The 19,377-nt window shown below is 38.5% G+C and overlaps 4 protein-coding genes across 4 annotated transcripts; 2 read left to right on the forward strand and 2 right to left on the reverse strand.

Moving 5' to 3' along the window:
• Positions 1 to 1,668: 1,668 nt before the first annotated feature.
• tdp2 (tyrosyl-DNA phosphodiesterase 2) lies at positions 1,669 to 6,592 on the reverse strand. The gene is made up of 7 exons (XM_005797445.3): positions 5,557 to 6,592; positions 5,265 to 5,386; positions 5,020 to 5,166; positions 4,718 to 4,809; positions 4,090 to 4,208; positions 2,392 to 2,562; positions 1,669 to 2,312 (listed from the first exon to the last, which is right to left on the reverse strand). The coding sequence occupies exons 1-7, from the start codon at positions 5,701 to 5,703 to the stop codon at positions 2,031 to 2,033; spliced, it is 1,080 nt and encodes a 359-aa protein (XP_005797502.1). The 5' UTR covers positions 5,704 to 6,592; the 3' UTR covers positions 1,669 to 2,030.
• Positions 6,593 to 7,222: 630 nt separating this feature from the next.
• acot13 (acyl-CoA thioesterase 13) lies at positions 7,223 to 10,491 on the forward strand. The gene is made up of 3 exons (XM_005797366.3): positions 7,223 to 7,481; positions 7,562 to 7,746; positions 9,732 to 10,491. Exons 1-3 carry the CDS (start codon positions 7,329 to 7,331, stop codon positions 9,889 to 9,891), a joined length of 498 nt encoding a protein of 165 aa, XP_005797423.2. The 5' UTR covers positions 7,223 to 7,328; the 3' UTR covers positions 9,892 to 10,491.
• c13h6orf62 (chromosome 13 C6orf62 homolog) lies at positions 10,103 to 14,827 on the reverse strand. Its single transcript, XM_005797368.2, has 5 exons — positions 13,272 to 14,827; positions 12,558 to 12,734; positions 12,348 to 12,473; positions 11,597 to 11,731; positions 10,103 to 11,500 (listed from the first exon to the last, which is right to left on the reverse strand). The coding sequence occupies exons 1-5, from the start codon at positions 13,398 to 13,400 to the stop codon at positions 11,375 to 11,377; spliced, it is 693 nt and encodes a 230-aa protein (XP_005797425.1). The 5' UTR covers positions 13,401 to 14,827; the 3' UTR covers positions 10,103 to 11,374.
• A 799-nt stretch (positions 14,828 to 15,626) lies between these two features.
• On the forward strand, positions 15,627 to 18,923 carry gmnn (geminin, DNA replication inhibitor). The gene is made up of 7 exons (XM_014476078.2): positions 15,627 to 15,775; positions 16,086 to 16,151; positions 17,320 to 17,418; positions 17,494 to 17,647; positions 17,729 to 17,811; positions 18,051 to 18,161; positions 18,542 to 18,923. The coding sequence occupies exons 2-7, from the start codon at positions 16,101 to 16,103 to the stop codon at positions 18,692 to 18,694; spliced, it is 651 nt and encodes a 216-aa protein (XP_014331564.1). The 5' UTR covers positions 15,627 to 15,775; positions 16,086 to 16,100; the 3' UTR covers positions 18,695 to 18,923.
• Positions 18,924 to 19,377: the final 454 nt, after the last annotated feature.

A 19,377-nucleotide genomic window follows, 5' to 3' on the forward strand; every position in this document is an offset into this window, starting at 1 on the left:
ACTGATGGTTGTGGACGGGACGAGGAGTGAAATGATAAAAGAGGCCGAGGGGAGAAAGCGAGATGATGTTGGAGCACATCCACGCTGCCTTACGGGCGAAAAGCTTACGGTGCGAGTGGCTGTGGATTTGTGGAGGAGGAAGACGGGCCTGTGGCAGGAAGACGCTGCTCCAGGCAGAGGGATAAATCACATGACTGGTGTCTTGGCTCAGACAGCTGCTGGATCTTATAGGAGCTGCTCCTGATCTCTGTGAGTTAAAGGCTTTACAGTATGAGGGGACTTTCTTTTTTTATTTTTTATTACCTTAGTCAGTGAAAATCCTTCCTGATCTGCAGCTGGCTGCTGTGTTTTTTTTTTTTTCTTTTTAAATAAAACAATGTTTACATATAGAGATACGCATGGAAAAACATTAATTGTTCATACAAAAACTTCTCCAACAAGAAAAGCAGATACTTATGTTTTTGTGTGTACAGACTGTTAAGGGATTTTATCCTGCAAAGGAAACCAGAAAGACAAACAAGAGAGGAGGGCATGAGGCTCCCAGGGAGGAGTCACTTCAGTGTGTGACTTCTCCTACTGTCAGCCCGTCTTCTGCTGTAGCGGAAAATAATCTGAACGCAATCAACATTTTGGACTGGATGGAGAGGATGTCATAAAACCTGCCACAGATTGCCAAGATGGATCTGATCTAAAATCATAATACAGTGTGAAAAAATATTCAGATGTTTCAGATTATAAATTATTATGGGACAAAACAAACCAGATCAACCTGACTGTATGTGGAAAAGTGACTGTCGCAGTTCAGGCGGCAGCTCTGGAGGATTTTTGCCTACTCATCCATGCAGAATTGTTTTAATAACTCAGAATCGTTGGAGGTTCTTTTTGGGCATTTGCAGTGCTTTTACACTTTAAAGTCATGCAATCTTAACAAGTATTTTCAGTCGAGCTCATAGTGCAAATATCACAGTACACTTGAATAAGGTAAAACTAACTTACAAGTAACTTTTAAGCAGGATAAAGGGGAATGTTTTGAGTCAGTAATTTCTTAACATTTATGAAAAAGTCAAAGAGAAATTATCTTCCAGAGGAACAAGACATTTTCCCCCCATAGTAAAGCAAATAATAGGGAAATAATGTTTTGTTGCACTGACAAATTATTTCACTTTTAACTAGTACATTTTTAAAAACATGTTGCTTTTTGAGATTTTTGTTAAGCCTACTTCATGTTGTCAGACAGATTCTACTGAATAGTTTCCTTCATTCTCCAGGTGTGCCAGTAATGAGATCTGGGTGTAGCCAGTGATATTGAATTCAGCTGTCTAAAAATAGTGGAATATGACAGAAGTTGTTTTAATAAGGGTACAGATCATTTTGTCCGATTAATTTTCCCTAAAAAAATGAAACCTAATTTAAACACTGCATTCTGTATTCATCCAGGTTACCTTTTATATTTCCAAACTCTGTGGTTCTCAGTTTAAACATCTTCTTTCTGACTAAATATTTTCTCTCCCAGTTTGAGTTCAGATGTTTAGTATTTAAGCTATAGGTCCATCTGTGTTTCAAATTTTCTAGGACAGTAGCACTGCTTTTAAAAAGCACTATAACTTAATACTGCCCTCTAGTGGCAACATACAAATACCATATATTCCCAGAAACTTACACAATGTGTTTGATAAGAACAAAATGTACATTTATTAGTTTCTTGTTGTGTGAAGAGAAAAACTTGTTGCAGTCACCATCCTCATTAAGACAGGAGCATGTGAAAAGATTCAGGCTGCTGTCACGCCTCACAGTGGTATTTTTCTGTCAGCGGTTTTATGGGAGTCGGATGGAAGGCATGAAATTTCGACCTCAGCTGTGGTTTCCAAACAGTACGAATGTTTTTAGTAACTCATCTTAAAACTGCATGGAGATAAAACAAATCAGGACCTAACATTAACAAGCAACAAATGTCAGCTCGGGCCTATGTTCAATGAAAAAAACGGAGCAGCAGATGTTCGCTAAAATGCTTCCAGCTGTTTCGAGTGTTTCTACCCTGCGGTGAAGCTGCAGTAAAGGCCCCAGTGGTCGCTTGTGTAGCGGCCACAGTCCAGCTTCTCCAGTCCGATTAGGGCCATGTGATCCGGGGCCAGACGTGGTACTCCTTCCTTGGAGGCTGGCCGGAGGTAGATGCGATCGAAGCGGCAGCGGCTGACGAAGGGAACGGTCTTGTTGTTGTTGGCCTTGGTGTCCCATGTGTAGCGGCAGTGCTCCTGCTTGCCCAGTCGCTCCCACACGTCACAGACGCCAGACGGCAGGCCCACTTTGGCTACCTGACAAGCCCAGAACAAAGAGGAATTTATAACGTGCGCTGAAGCAAAAGTCGACTCAGTGCTGCGAGGAAACGCTGACCTCGGTGTCCCTCAGATTCGTGTCCCCTCCAAACAGGACGGTGACATCATCAGGAGCGTCTTTCATCCTCTGCATCACCGTGTGCAGCTGCTTCATCCGCTCCTGAGCGTGGCCTTTACAGCTTTCAAGGTGGGAAGTCATCAGGCACAACTTCTGACCTTTGAACGTCACCTGATTTTAGACATGCAGCATTTAGAGTCACTTACTAAAGTATTCATACTCCTTCAACCTTTTCACATTGACACGTTCAGGGCTGCAACTAATAATTATTCAGGAAATTAATCAGATAAAACCCTTGTTACATTCTGCAAATGTTTTATTTAACAACTTAAATATAATATTAGAAATGCATTAGAAGATGCAAATCAACAATTCTATTCCAATTTTAAATGAAAAATATAAAATGCAATAACTTAGCATTTCTTTAGCGTACGCTTGATCATTTGTAGAAAAGGATGCATCTGCAGATAAAAAATAAAATAAAAAAATAAATACTTCTAATAACATGTGAAAATCTCAGCCCTTTCTACTTGACTTGATATCAAAACAGTGTACAGCTGACTGGCTGATTACGTTTGGGGGTTAACCGATTAATAACTGGATAGCAAAGGGTGCTTATTAAAAGATTTTCTTTAAGAGAATTTGAACTGTCTGACGCTAAAACTATCCAACTTGGGGAGTTCTGGGTGTAACACAATTACAAAGTTTTTCTTTAACTAAAAAAGAAAATGTATACTTTAAAAGAAATAAACAGTATGTTCTTCCAGCAAATTAGCTTTTTTTTGAGTTTGTATACTCCAGCTGACAATTAATAAATTACTGAATTAGTTAACAATTATATTAATAATCAGTTTACCATGATTCATCTGATTAACCGTTTCAGCCTTTGTCGTGTAACAACAGATCAATGTATTTAATTAGGATTTTATTTAACAGAGCAACATAAAGTAGGACTTAATTGTAAACTAATGAAAGTACAATATTCTTAATTTACAAACCTAAATCTAAAAAGCATTGTGTCCTTTTGTATTTAGCTCATTTCAACTCAAGTATCTCAAAATAATCCAACTATTAATTGTCCACAAATATATACTCTGTGAAAGATGGAAAGAAAATAACATTGGAAGAAGACGCTCCATTCACATGAAACTAAAACTTCTGCCCTTCATTTTAAACTCCACATCAAAACAGTGTACAGCTGATTGGCTGATTACGTTTGGGGGTTAACCGATTAATAACTGGATAGCAAAGGGTGCTTATTAAAAGATTTTCTTTAAGAGAATTTGAACTCTTAAAGAAAGTTAAAATTCTTGAACTTTCCAGGAAACCCCACACTGGGTTTTCTTGGGGAGGAAAACACAGTGTGGGACACAGAATCCGTATGGTGAGACACAGCGATGGCAGCATCATGTTGTGGGATGGTCTTCTCCAACATAGACATAGACAGAGATGTTCAATAGAGTTTATGGGGAAACAAATGCTGATAAATAAGGAGGACTATAGGAAGAAAACCTCTTAGAAAAGGCAGTAGAGGTACAATAACAGCAAATACACCAACGTTTATTGGTGTAATATGACAAAAAGTGAAAAGGCTCATTTGTGAATACTTTTGCAAAGCACTGTGTGTCACATTCAGGTGGGATTCTTGGTAAAAAAAAAAAAAAAAAAAGAGAAAAAATCAAGTAAAGGTTGAAATACCTGAGCTACAAGTAGATTCCTCATCATCTGTGTGGTGGGATAAGTTACGATCTCACTCTCCAAGAATTTTACTCTGGATTTCTTTAGCATCATTCCTGTGAAGTAAGCTTCTTCACCACCTTCAATCAGAGTGCAGAAGACAGCAAGAGTTTTAAAGGATACCTTGTGTATTTATTCATCCTCATCATCATCATTGTATAACTGGGGTTGTATGGATGACTTGTGAGTAGTCTGCATCATCACTGCAGGGAACAGCAGTCAGTAGAAATCCAGTTTGAAGAAAAATGGAGGAACTTTCATCAAGTTCAGAAGTAACACGAGTTAAATAAGTGCAAATTTCAACCTTTTTACACATGTTTTACTTCAAAAACTAGACACTTTTAAATCATTTTCCAGTTAATTTGTTTACAGGGTTCCTATAGGTTGGAAATGAGAAAAATATGTTACTAATCGGCAACTACAGAGGATCTTATCAGTGTTTTTAACCCAAAACTGTCATAATCAGTGGAGAGCATATGTGTGCAACACCAGAAACATACACGCATCATATATTATTGATATTTGCATTTGGATTTTACTGTAGCACGAGTCTATTTCAGAGAAAAGGCCTCTCTGAGCCATACTCTACCTTCAATGATGAGGTAGCTGACAGCCCGTTTCTTCAAGTATTGAACATAAGGTGGAATGAGTTCCTGCAGGAATACCACATCAGGGGTGTATCTATGCAACGAGATGTATTACAAGTAAAAAAGGTAAAACAAAAAACTCTTAAATGCTTTTTGTGTGATTACTGACCACTTAAAATTGAAGAAATATGGAGAAAGTTCTGGCGAAACATGATACTTGTCCCCCAGAAAACCTCTCTTTATTAATTATAGTTACTTAAATCTAGCCAGTGACTTGTTTCTGTAAGCCTGTAGTTTTACTTACAGCACTAAGTAGGAGCAGAGGCCTCTGGCTCGCTCTGCCAGGTTGTCCGTGTCTAGTCCATCCACGTTCCAGGAGATCAGGGACAGTTTGCCATCATCTTCATCTGGTGGCTTTCGTGCAACTGGACTGTCTCCGGTCAAATCGATGCTGGAAATGTTTTCAGAGACTATTAGAACTGCACTTAACTTTATAACGTCGGAGTCACTTTGTTACGTTAACTGGTACGATTAAAAGAGTTGACTCACCACTCCTTTGAAGGTTCTTCCTCGACCTTTTGCTTTTTTTTCGGAGGGACGCAGTCACTCTCCTGAAAGTCTTCCTCAAATATTCTCTCCATGTCCGCCTCAAAGAATGAGTTTACAGCTCTCTGTAGAAAACAGGATCTTTTTTAAGAGTAAATAAAATCTGTCTGGCTGTATCTTGAGGAGATAATGACGTTTTCCTCACGTAAACACAACGAACAAACCAATAAAATGGGCATCAGCTGCAGCATTGTCTCTGGCGCATTAGTATTATTGTAACCACTAATTACTGTACCTCCATCTCCCAGTCATTTTCAGCCAGGTAGCATTGAGCCACGGCGCTATCAGTTCCCGTTATAGTGGCGAACTCCTCGCAAAGTCCACTCCTGCTTTTTTCCAAGTCAGACACAGACGGCGACTCCGAGTTTGATGTAGAAGCCATTTTTTTGTCGCAGAAACTATTTTTGCAAGCGGAATGACACACAAGAATAGGATGTTTACGTCATGTTTGGCTCTCTCTTTACAAAGTAACCGGGATATGTGTAACATTGAAAGACTTCCGGTGTTGTGCAGGTTCTGTTCGTTGGGCTTCTGCATGGTGTTTTAAGGCAACAGTAGTCGAGCTAGCGCCGTTCAAACTCACCTAGTAAACTAGACTACCGTTCAACATAAAAACTTAAAATTAATTTATTAGATTTGATTATCAACAGCTCGAACTGCCCCCCTAAAAACAGATTCTCTATGCAGTTTAAAATTAATGAAATATTTAATTTTATAATGAAAACACAAATAAATTATTTCATGTGTTTTGGGCAATTTTTTTTTTACATTGAGTCAAGATGTAAACCACAATGAAAATACAGGTCAAAACTGGAGTGAATTATTCTAGATTCTTCAAAACAATATTTTGGTTTATGAACTCTATAGAAGATATATTTATTTTTCTGCTTTTAGATCAGCTCAATAATTTGGTTGCCATAAGGCCATTACTAATAACGCTAAAACATTATCTGGTATGGTGATAGTCCATGGGAGAAGTGCCATTTATTCTCAGTGTTTCTGTGCTTTAAATGTTCTGGGTTCCTTCATGGATCTCTGATCCACTCCTGGGAAAATTCTCCACATTTCTATGATTTTTCCAATCATAGATATTGGCTGTTACTGTGATTCACTGGAGTTTAATGTCTTAGAAACAGGTTTGTAATCTTTTCTGGACTGATCATGTCAGTGACTTTATCTTCATCTCCTCTTGAATTTCTTTAGACTGAGGCATGATGTGCTGCTTTTTGAGATCCATTCAGTCAATCCATCCTCTCAGACAGGTTCTGTTTAAGGGACAATGATTGCTCTGTTCACAGAGAACCAGATTGGATTCCATAAGTTTTTTCCTTCATAAATGAAATCATAATTTAAAATGACCTTTTCTGCACATGCAGGCTATTGTTTTGCCTAATATCATTAATTTTATCTAAACATTCAAGTGTGTGACAATAAAAATGAAAATAAATCTTTTACAGGTAAATACTTTTTCACAGCACTGTAAATTGCACATAGTAATCATTAATTTTAGATTTAGCTGTGGTTAGATCAGGTTCATTTTAATATGTTGCAGAATTTCAGAAACTGGACACTATAAAACTCATTGGAACTTTGATAACATTTTATTAGACAATAAAACTCACAGGAATCCAGTAAAAGCCAAAGTCAAATCTGTCTCTTGGGATGTTTTGAATAATAAGTTAGGTTAAAAGAAATACCTTAATTTTATTAAGGTAAAAAAAAATTATCTTAACTTTTGAAGGTAAAATTAAATAATCACCTAGTAATTCTTTCAGATGTAAGATTTGACTTGAATGCACCATGTTAAAATTGGGCCATAAATCACAGTAAAGATGCGCAACCTTCGGGAAATAAAGATTCGATAAAAAAAATAAAATAAAAACATTAAACATACAATAGATTACGTTCATCATTATATTTAAACACATATTGCGCTCTCGTTTTTATGCTTCTCCACTACTCTTGGTGCTCTCCCTTAAATCTACTCAAGTTCCACCCGGACGATTTATGAAACGCAGCAACTTCCTGTTGGAAATAAACACAACTTTGACATTGCTTCGTTTATGTCCGTCAAACATGAGCACCCTGACTTTAAACTCACTGAGACAAATAATGAGAGCGATGGTCGACCACTCGGGCTTCGACAGAGTCATGAGCAAGGTAAATGTGAACAGATATTTTGAAGCCAAGCCCAGGATTTCTTTGCGTTTTCAAACTGCAACCTCAGATGTTGTCCATAGGTGGACGTTGTGTCTGCAAGTCCCGGGAAGGTGGTGTGTGAGATGCGGGTGGAGGAGGAGCACACAAACCGGGGAGGGACGCTGCACGGCGGGCTGACAGCCACCCTGGTGGACGTGATCTCTACCATGGCCATTATGCACAGTGAGAGAGGAGCCCCAGGGGTCAGCGTGGACATGAATATAACGTGAGTTTAGAAATGCCCCAATCATGCATCAAGGCGGTGCATTGCAAATGTGTTCTCTGCTACTAAGTTTTTCCAGTTGCAGCAACAAACGTCACTGAATTTCACTGAGAAATCATGGATTAGACCAGGAGTCTGCACCCTGTGGCTCTTTGGGCCATCCAGTGACTCCTAATAACTTTGTCAAAAGTGATAAAGAACCAGCTAATGTTTTTAAATATATAGTAAATCCAGTTTCTTCTGTGTGTGCGTTTTATTTGTTTCATGGAAAAGTCGCACTGAATTTCCACAAAAATGACGTTAAAAGTAGCCGTAATAAGTTAGATTTCGCTTTTTCAGATTCAGAATCAACTTAATTAGCATGAACTCTACGCAGAAACAAGGAGTTTGACTGCTGTCAAGCATTTACAAGACAGCATAAATTTATTAACTTTAGCTTAAATAACTTTTTTCAATCATTTTTCCACAAATATCAACTTTTCTGTCTGTTTTTTCTTTATTTTAACATCTAAAAATAGAAATAAAGTGGTGATTCTTTAAAAATTACCTTATTTAGTAGATAAAAAAGCTTAGGTAACATTTTGGGCTCTACATAAGTTTAATTTAGCTGGACTGGGGGTCAAGAGAACTGCAGACTCTTGGGTCACACCAACACACTTGAGTGAAGTGACACAGACAAATACGTGGCTTTCAGCATTATTTAAGAAATGTATTCAGCCCCTTTTACTTTGCTACCTTTAATAAAACAAAGCATCCAGAGGAGCAGCCAAGAGGCTCGCGGTTACTCTGAAGGTGCTGCAGAGATGTAGCACAGATGTAGGAATCTCTTGACAGAATTAATCATCATGATTTTCACAAATTTAGCCTGTAAGGAAGAGGGCCAGTAGAAAGCCATTGTTAAAGGAAAGCTATAAAAATGTCCTGCTTAAATATTGAAACAAGCCATGTGGGGGATGTAGCAAACATGCAAGAAAATATAAAATTTGGGCAACCTGCATGACACACTATGTGTTTGACTGAAAACCAATACTGCACATCACCCTGAACACACAGTAGTCACAATGAAGCATGCTAGTAGCAGCACCATGCTGTGATGATGCTTATATGAGCTGAATGCATTGGTTGGGAAGCTGCCAGCAATATAAACTAAACAATTTGCAGATGGAGTTAAAGCAAAAGGTGGAGCCTCTCTAATGTGAAAAGGTTCGAGGGGTACGAATACTTTTACAAAGCACTGTAAACGGAAATTTTCTGTTTAGATGGACTAAATGTGTTTGCTCATGTTTAAAACTTTAAAAATGCATAATTCAGCCGACATATCTCCATAAAATGTGCTTCTTAAAGGTGATCTATTATCCTTATTTTAAATGTATGTGCTGTACAAAACATAATCATTCTTAGATTATGATATTTTAGTTTCCTCGGATTTTGCCGTTGAGCTCCTTCCAGAATGAGCCGTTTGAAGGCCTCTTGTCACTTTAAATCCAAATAGGCTGCTGCTGACCACACCCCCCAACTCAACTTTTACCCTCGCATGTGAAATTGGCTGCAAATAGATGTGTAACTATATAACTGTCCGTCTTTGAAAAGCAGAAGTAGAGCCTCCTGCACAACCAACAAGAACGCAGCAAGTCATTTCTGAATGACAAGTCAACAACAAAGCTTGTGTTTTCCAACAGCCATTGTACAGTGCATACAGCAGTAAAACCAGCTGACCAAGCATCGTCATCTAAGTGGGCGGAGCTCCGCTTGGGTTGCAAGGTAATAGGCAGTGGTGGTTTTTGAAACAGCTTGTTTTCCAGACACCAAAACCATAGTTATTGCCATAATCCGAACATAACGACCCAAGTGGAAGAACAATCCCTTTAAGATTGTCAGCCATCTCTCACCTTCCCCACTTAAAACTTCAGTAGCTTTTTGTTGCCATATTGAAGATGAACTGCATAAACAAGTAATGTGTGTGTGGGGGGAATGTCACTATGCTGCAGGTACATGAATGCTGCCAACATAGGGGAAGACGTCCTCATCACTGCACAAGTTCTGAAGCAGGGGAAAACGCTGGCATTTGCTACTGTAGATCTCTCCAGCAAAACCTCAGGGAAACTCATCGCTCAGGGACGACACACTAAACACCTCGGCAGCAGCTAAACCGTCTCTTCTAATCAAAATTGTATAATTTACTGCTAAAACTTGGGATTCTGAATATATACAGAATGTACTTGCACTGTTTTTTTGTAAGTTCATAAGTTTGCAGAACAAATTTGTGTGTGTGTTTTTTTTTTCCCTAACTTGTGTTGTTGTGAATATTGAGCAGCGAATGTTTCTTGTACATGCAATAAAGCCAGCTGGACAAAGAGTCGGGGTTTTTTTTCAGACTTTGCACTGTATTGAGATATGCTCAGCAGTAAAGATTAGAGAACAGAAAATCAAAACCCAGAAGTTACATGCCTTACACCCTTTTTTCAGCTAAAACACATTGAATCAGCAAGGAGCGAAACTTTACGTACTACTGTACTTCATAGTCTTTGAAAAAGCAAACCCTTCAAAACTCAATTTTAATTTAAAGACGCTTGGCAGCAGATTCGCAACTTTAATAGATCAAATTAAACAGAAATCAGTTAGCTTTAAGCAAAACATTTTTGTTAGGTATATTATTATAATTACTGTTAAATCTGTCACCATTGCAATTCATCACCGACCCACATCCCTCCAAAAAAAAAAAAAAACAATGCGCAAAACATCCGATTTCAGTAGCTTAAATGAAATAGTGCATGAACGGATTGAACTGTGAAAAATCAACTTCAACATACCAACATGTCTTAACTCTGCACAACGCCTTTTGAGATACTCGCGATTTTAGTCAAAGGCCTGTTTAGTATGTTTCTGAGAAAAGCAAATGACACAAAAACATCTTTTAAGTCCAGCAAATCAAACTAAGGCAGTTTATAAGAAGCAATACCTACACCAATATGATTTGACAAACACTCTTCCTCTTGTTATCTTTGCCTGTACAGGTGTTCTGATACCTGCTCATGCCTATCCTGGGCAAAAAAAAATTGTCTAAACTTGTTTTAGAAGCCCTAGTAACATTACAAAACAAGCTTTAACAATCCTTTCTTATCACATCAAGGATATAAAACATGTCCATCGTAACCACCATGAAGACTTGTGTATTGTTTGTTCCGGTTTAGATGCAACATAAAGAGTTCATTCAGTGACCGATGCTGTTGACTGTGTGGCTCCAAGAGAACAACCAACCACTCAAAAAATCAATGTCCGTGCAGGTTCAAATAAAATTTTTTTTAAAAAAGCAAACAAAATGAAAGAAAGGGTGAGTAAGGAAAAGGGAATGAAGTAAAATAAAAATGTCAGAGCCAATCCAAAAAAATGGGAGGAAGTATTTGGACAAACATGGGAAGAATGGGGTAAAAAAAAAAAAAAGGATGGGAAGCAAATGGGCTTCAGGTTAGAGGGAGAAAATGAGTGGGGGAACAAAAAGGAGATCCAAGCACAAGTTCAAATCTTTTAAAGGGACAGGGAGGAGATGAGTACATCAATTTGCTTCTGAAGGCTTAGGGAGGGAAGGAGAGGTAAAGGCTTGTCTCTGTGTGGCTGGGTGAAGCAAGAAGCCTTAGTCAGGCATGTATGGGCGGAGGTGATCCTCGATGTCTCCCACGCCCCAGCAGGTCAGCTGGTCCTGGGGCAAATACAGGCACAGGCTGCACAACTTGAAAACCGTGGCCTTGGTTTTAGGAGTCTGAAACGACCAAAAAGTACAACGGCGTCGTTACAGAGGACGGTTTTTAAACTTGATAAACCAGTTAATTATTTTTAAACGTTTCAACAGATGTACCTGCAGGTGTTGTCTGTCCATAAAGAGAAATACAGACTGGGTTGGGTTGTTCATCACCATTCCAGCTTTGTCTTTACGACCCAAAGCATGCAAGCATTGCTTCTCGTAGTCTCCATGATGAAATTCAAACTTGGCCTAAGAAGTAGAGGAAAGAGTCTGTATGCAAAGTCTAGGCTGCTGGTTAAATTTCATGTAGTAACCTGTAAAAAAGCTTCACGCTCAACTATGAGCTGCTATTTGACTGTGTTACTTGGCAGACTTAGAAGAATGACATTTAGGCATATTGAAAAGGTTCAATAGAGCGAAAGTTAAGGATTTGAGTAGGCCATTCGAGAAGCTTGATGTTAACCTGTGTGCAATTTTGTCTGCAGTTTGGACAAAGAAAGAAGCAACTCCCTCAAATGGAAACTATGAAGCTCCACATGTCAAGTGTCACAAATGTTTTCTGTAGGAAAGTCCTACGGTCAGCGATCGAGCCGTTTGGTCAAGATGACAACAAGAATGTTAAGAAACAGGATATTTTCACCGAAATCACTGTTTTCATCAAACATTTAGTTCTGAAGGATAACTGACTGAACAGCTGTATAGGTACTCTTCCCTGACTGTTCAGTACAATTTGGCTTCAGGTCGTTTATTTATGCTCAATGTGTCCGACAAGACACATTGTACATTAATCTGATACATAGCACATGGAGCAGAACATATTTATCAGGTAGTTACTCCAAAGTGATGATAGGAGCAAAGGTCTGACCTGCACAGGCCTGAAGGGCTCATCATCGGCCCCTTTCCATCTGGAGAACAGCAGACAGACAATCTTCTCAATATCATTGCGTGGCCAAAGGATAAAATCCATTTCCTGTGTGCAGCCTATCACATCCTAAAGAAAAATGAAAAATAATTATTGTAACTAAGCATTTTTTAAGCCATGATTGGGGACTTTGTTCATATAGTCGATTCTTACCCTTCGCATTGACTGGTATCGGGGGGCATGTAGTTGCACCACATCTTTTTGAAGGAGCTCTATTGAACTCTCCAGAGAATAGCTTGAATCGCGCACACCTCTTAGGATGTTTTCTTCGTAGTTGTTGGTCATCACAGGCACCACTTCAGCTACCTCAAAAAGTGCAGACTTCTTCTTCTGTTAAAAATAAAGCAAGCAATTTTAAGGGTTTCACAAGTCAATACATATTTCTGGTTTTCTTTGAGGTCTGACCTGCCTATTCTGAGAGAGGGTGTTAGGATCACTTGTGTAAAAAAAATATATTTTTTGTTGTTTATCCATTCCATAATTAAAGTAAAAGTTATTAAAAAAAAAAGTCAAGAATGTTTTCAATTAACAAAAAAAGTTTAAATGACCTGAAATGGTGAAGAGACGTTACAAAAAAGAAAAAAAAATACATAGCTATATTTAGAATAACATTTAAAAAGGTGAAGGACACAAAGAAAGAGAAAAAAAGAGAACATGTAACACAAGGAATAAATAATTTTCCATATTTTCCCCCATACACATCTAGACCTGGAAAATGCTGAAATTAAATGTTGTACGTTTCCATCAGTTTTTAGCATTTGACTTGACAACAGTGAAATGGAAGATTGGCCGATTCACATTTATGGTTCTTCGTTTACTGCGTCTCCAGTACAAATATAATGGAATATAGCTGTAGTGTTAACAAACCTTTTCCTTGAAAACGAAGGCTATATAGATCTTGAAGTCAAACTGATCCGCCAAAGATTCCCTTTTCTTCCGAAGCTGAGCTCGAAGCCGGTTTCTTGTTTGGTTTCTTCGTGAAGTTGGGTCCCCCATGGTTATTTTGTTGGTAGTGTCTCTTCCCCTCGTGTGATGTACTTTAGCGACACTGTATTTATTCTATACTTTTAAGAAAGGATGGAGCTGACAATGCATCAAAACTCTAAAACTAGATCCTCTAACCACTATGAACTTAAAAGACCGACAAATCGGATTTTAAACTAAGTCATTTTAATATTTGGTTGTTGTAAAAAGGCAGTTTTGAGAAGGGGAATGCTCAACAGGCTAAGACTCCATTGCCTTTATACCTGGTCAAAAACCCATGTTTTAAGACATGGCCTTGAAGCCAAATTAACTTATTTTTTTCCAACTGCCACTGAAATGAGTACAACAGATTTCAAGAAAACAACAACTCAAAGGTGGCTCTTTTTTATAAATGATAACTGAAACTAATAGAAAAGGCTGCTACAACACATATTGGTGACATTTTTTTTTGTTTGTTTGCTAATGAGATTGTGAACTACAGCGAGCAGACCGATATTCTATTAACTGGGTCATCTCAAAGTCCCTGATCCATGGCTGCGGTTTTGTTTTGTTTCTCTGAACACAGACTGTGTTATGAGCGTGTTACAGGCGGACTGGGGATACAGACGAACATGGCAGGTAGACACAGATGCCAACAGATACAGGCACCCGGTAACATCGAAGACTACAGCGAAAGTAAACCGACATTTCCTGAACTTTTTCCGTCACTCATCTGGCCCTGGGCCCGTGCTGCTGCCACAGCTGATGGTCATGATGTGGGCGTATTTTTAGCACACTAGCTAAGGTCTGCTAGCTAGCTAGCAAGCCAACCTAGGTATTCATTTCTGACACTAACTAGTAGCGAACCAGTGATAAAGCTACATCTTATTTTAAGACAGACTGGCTTAACTGAGGCTTTTTAAGTGTGGTCAGTCATCTTACCACGCCTTTTATTACATTTTCTGGCTCAACGAGACTGTCAGTGTTGTTATTAAAAGTCGGAAGACTGACGTTGTAACTGTTTCTGGTCACTATTTCAGCTCCATATTAAACTGTCGTCAACAACTTTCGACACAAATCAGTTGGTAATCGATTAAAACAAACGCTGAACTGCGAAACAAGCGTTAGCTTAACAAAAAATCTCCCCCCCCCCTCTTCCAACGTCTGACGCTTCGAGCTAGTTCTTTCTCTTTTCTTCAGTCGTCACAACCTCCGGCTCGCCCCGCCGCATGCCATGTCAAGATAAATCGACCATCCAGCGGAGATCCCCCGTTCTATCAGTCGATGTGTGGCGTGTTCTGTCTCCTGGTGGGCCCATATTTAACGACGTGCCGTCCAACGTGTGCCCCGTTCGGTTTCTTTGTGTGTGCCTGTGTGTGTCTTTCAGGGCGGCTAATAACAGTACATTAGCGCTCGACGGGTCCTCTGCCTTCCCCCTCAAAATGGCTGCGCAGGCAGTTACAATAACTGGACGTAATAAGACACGTGACCCCGACGGAGCGGCTTCCTTACCTGGTAAAAAAAAAAAAAAAAACTAAAAAACGATACGCGCGAACACGTCCGCCATGTTTTGTGTGGCGTGTTTGCCTTGCATAGCTATGCAACTGTGATGGAAAAAAACAAAAAATGTCTAGTTATCTGGAATATTGGAGCGCTTCTGGTTGAATCATTTTTGCATTACTACAAATACGCTGAAACTAAAGTAAGTTGCATTAGGCCTTGCTAGTTATTCGAACCTTGCAATGTTATGGTAGCTATACTGAAAATTAAAATATTTTTAGTTTTAGTAAACGCATTTTTTCACATTATAAAACTGCCATTGTTAACATAAATAGGAAAAGATCCATATTTTGTCAAGGATTTTAATCTTTTAAGTGCATTGAACACCCTCACGTCCGTCATCGCAGAGCAATGATTAACTTTAGGTTTTTGTTTACAGTCTCTTGTGAACAAGAGACTTGGAAACAAAAGTGAGTGGGTTTGAAACACACACAAGTATTTTTTTCCTCTTTTTTATTTAATTTAGCCCTCATAACACATAGCACATATTCATAAAATCTCAAAAATAAATTAGAATAAATTGTATATAGATAGATAGATAGATAGATAGATAGATAGATAGATAGATAGATAGATAGATAGATAGAAAGATAGATAGATAGATAGATAGATAGATAGAAATTGCCACTCACAATAAGGCGGCACCGTTGCCGTACCATACATTCATGCTGTGTCCTTCCTCTTTCTCTATTGGTGGAAGAAGGAGGCGGAGGAGAAGAAAATTAAAATTCTCAATGGTGATTGGTGGCTTCACATGTGACTCGGTGTGCGTATTTAAGCCTCTGGCGCGAGGTCTTTTAGTTGAGGAAAACAAGAGTTGTAAAGAGGTTTGGTTGAGTTTGTGAAAGGTGAGTAGCGTTTACGTCTATTAATGTTGGGCTGCTTGAAATATTTTTGTAATTAACACATTGACTGGAGATTGTGGTGTACGGGGGCTTATATTTAAGTCAAATTTGTTTATTATTAGACTTGCATGGCGCTATCGTTAGCATAATCCTTGAATTAGCTTGTTTTTAGCACGAGAAGACGTTGGCATCCTGTTGATTTTGGGCGTCTAGTCAACTAGAATCACAATCAACTTATAACTAGATGCCTAATTTGCTTTTGTCTTATCTTGTGCAGTAACTGTTTTAATTCGTGACCAACTTTACTTTTCAGATCTCCGGAAAGAAAATGAATTCCGTTGGAAACGTGAAGCAGCGGAGCTCCAATGAGAACGTAAAGGTAATTCTGAAGTATTTCTTCTGGGGCTTTAAACGTTTTTCTTTTTTTGGTGCTGCTTTGTTGATGAATTGTATACGGGACTGATCGGGCCAACTCTATTTCTAAACTCACCAGATGGTGGTTAATTAAAGTCAGATCGATGTATTTAACATGTTAATTATACAAGCCACCAGCCCTTTTTGTTTTTGGTGAAAAGTTGATCGAAGATTTTGAAACTTAAACTCTAACTTTATCTCAAGTGGAATATAAACCCTGCATGTAGGTTTAAAAAGTGGCTACATTGCCTTAAAATAATGTGGATCCTATTTAGCATAGCTGAAAATGTAAGTTTATAAAAATATTTTCTTGTTCAGAGGTTCAAGAATTTGTAGCTGCTGTCTTTTCAACCTACCCAAACTCAACAATATTCTAATGGCATTTCAAGATGTAATTCAATTTAAAAAAAATACTTAAAAGGGAAACAAAAATTTGAAATTGGTTTACTTGAAGAATGGCAGATTACATCATAACAGCTCTTCTCCCTGAAATTGATTGCATTACTCTGTTTGTTAGGCTCTCAAGTGGTTCAAATCTCTGAAAGATGACTTAATCAGCCTCAAAACAATGGTGCCTTTGAGGTCTAGCTAAACATTAACTGGGCCTTGTCTCCTGCTCCTTAATGAGCATTCAAGAGGAACTTTCCCATGACCGCAGTGACTTTGTGTTCTATCATTGAGCTTGTGGCATTTGTTGAAGGAGCCGTTGCTCTAATTTTAGTGACATTGTAACTAAAGTCAGGTGATGCCAAGCTCAGAAAATCATAACTCTGAATACTTTCCTGTCACGGTGTACTATTTGGGCAGTTTCTGACTTGTGCCACGTTCTGGTTTTCCCTGAAGTCTTCTGTTATCACAATGCCTTTCTTTTTGAAGCTCATGTTTAATATTCTGTCCAGGTATTATGTAGATTAAGTTGAATGCATTGTTTGAAATTTATTTCAAGATGGCTGCGGTCTTTTCAACCGCATTGTTTGAAATTGATTTCAAGATGCAATCTATGCATTACACTGTATGCATGTTTGCACTCATATACCATATAAGGAGTGTCCAATTCTATGTATTTAATCAAAGAATTGCTGTAAAGGTGAAAATTTCCTTTTCTGATCTCTGAAGGTATATTTGTCTTTCAGAGCTTCTCTGTACCATCTCAAAAGGTAGTTAGAGAAAAAAGGCAAAGCCTGCAGGTCCTCCAACATTCAGCAGTCAACACAAGTTTGAAATCGGCTCAGGTATGGTCTGCAATAATAGTCTTAATTGTATAGCTAAGGGTTCGTCCATTCCTAATCCCGATTTTTCTGTTTTAGACAGGGAAAGTTATTCCTAAGAGGAAACAGTGGATACTGGATCAGTCAAGAGGTTCGAAGAGGGTTAAAGTAGAAGTAAAAGCCACACAAACAGAAGAAGTTAACTGTGTACCAGATGGCCTGTCCAAAGAAGCATATGAACTTATGGTAAAAGGTAAATTTATGATCAGTTCTGTAACTGGTGAAATTCCCCCTCACCCTCTAGAAATGACATTTTTGTCTTGCACTTTTCTAGAAACTCCTCCTTCCTCTTACTGGAAAGAAGTAGCAGAAGAACGACGAAAGGCTTTGTACCGGGTCCTACAGGAGAATGAGAAGGTGAGTGAATCACTAGGGGTCAGATAATGTTTAGCTTTCTGAACGTTCCCACGCTCTAACTCCCTTGACCCTGGGAAGGAACCAGTCCAGACTGCAGTAAATGTATTCAATCATTAGTTGGCTTTTGTCTATTTCTCTGTTCAATCAGGCCTGTCAAAACTGTCTTTAGTGCTTTTAAGGTTCTTCAGTTTGGTAACCTTGTACTTTAAGCTCTGAACAACTAATTTCTCTTAAACCAGTTGCACAAAGACATTGAAGCCAGAGATGAGGAGATTAGCAAGCTCCAGTCTGAGAATGAAGAGCTGCAGGAGCTGGCACAACATGTGCAGTACATGGCTGACATGATTGAGGTTTGTACCCTTACACTTACTTGTTTCTCAGATTTTAACTCTGAATATCTACCAAACACCTGGCACAGATTTTCTTTGTCCTGTCTGCCTTTGTCTTAAAGCTCAACCTGATCGGAGATTGCAGTGAAGGCCATAATTAGGTCTTGACATATTATGTTTCTGAACTTGATACTGCTTTTTATCCAAAAGTGCAGCATTTTTAGCAGTGGCATACAGGTCTGTAACTGGAGCTAGTGAGCATGGAGAAATTATGGCACACTTAATCCAGTAGTTTAACTGGCTCCCTTGTGCACTGAGTTGAAGTGTTTTTCACAGGGTAAATAAAGTTCATTGTAAGGGCACGATCTCTCTTGGTACAAATTAACAACTTGTATTTATAGAGACTGACTGGAAAGTGCCCAGAGAGCCTGGAAGAAATGAAGGACATAGCATTTGATGCAGAAGAGGCAGATCCAGCTGAGCAAGAGGAGGCAGACTACAGTGATGAAGAGACGTCAGATCATGACGAAGCAGGACCCTCAGGATTAAACTGACTTTAGAAAAACCTCCTTTTGAAGGAGATGTGCCTTTTTTTCTTTTTTTTTTTTTTTTTACAGGAGCCCTGTAGTTTAAAACTGAAACAAATGTTTTCCAGACTTGGTTTCAACCTTGTTGTTTTGTATGTTAATAAATCTGGCCGTTGGCAGACCCTGGTCTAAGTTTAAAACACAAGATCGTTTTTTTTAACTGATTCTGTACAATAAACTTTAAAGAAACTCTTAAGTTCCTGTTGGCTATTCTTCACTTTAAAGGTGTGTGATAGAACTGCTACATTTATCCTCAAGTAGCTCTTTTATTGCACTTTTCTTTGTACATATATTTTGGGATTGTGACAACTCTTAAAGTTCAGATTTTCTTTTTTTAAAGAAAGTGTGGGTAAAATTGTTTCTCATATAAAAATAGGTCATGTTGACCCATTTCTTGACACAAGGAAACCACTTTCTATTAACTTACAGGGACATTTTATATGTGAATGCCTTTGCACCTTATTTATACAACCTCTTTGCACTTCAGTTAAAAAAAACATCTCTTTCCACATGCAAATGCCTCCCTTTTTGTTTACGGTAAAAAATGCATAGCTTGTTCTCATTCAGCTTGTAACACATTTAGCTTGTGTTACAAGCTAAATGTGTCTTACAAGCTAATACATTTAGCTTGTGTTGGCTCGTAACACAAG

The sequence above is a fragment of the Xiphophorus maculatus genome, chromosome 13 (genome assembly GCF_002775205.1).
Source record: "Xiphophorus maculatus strain JP 163 A chromosome 13, X_maculatus-5.0-male, whole genome shotgun sequence".
NCBI lineage: Eukaryota > Metazoa > Chordata > Actinopteri > Cyprinodontiformes > Poeciliidae > Xiphophorus > Xiphophorus maculatus.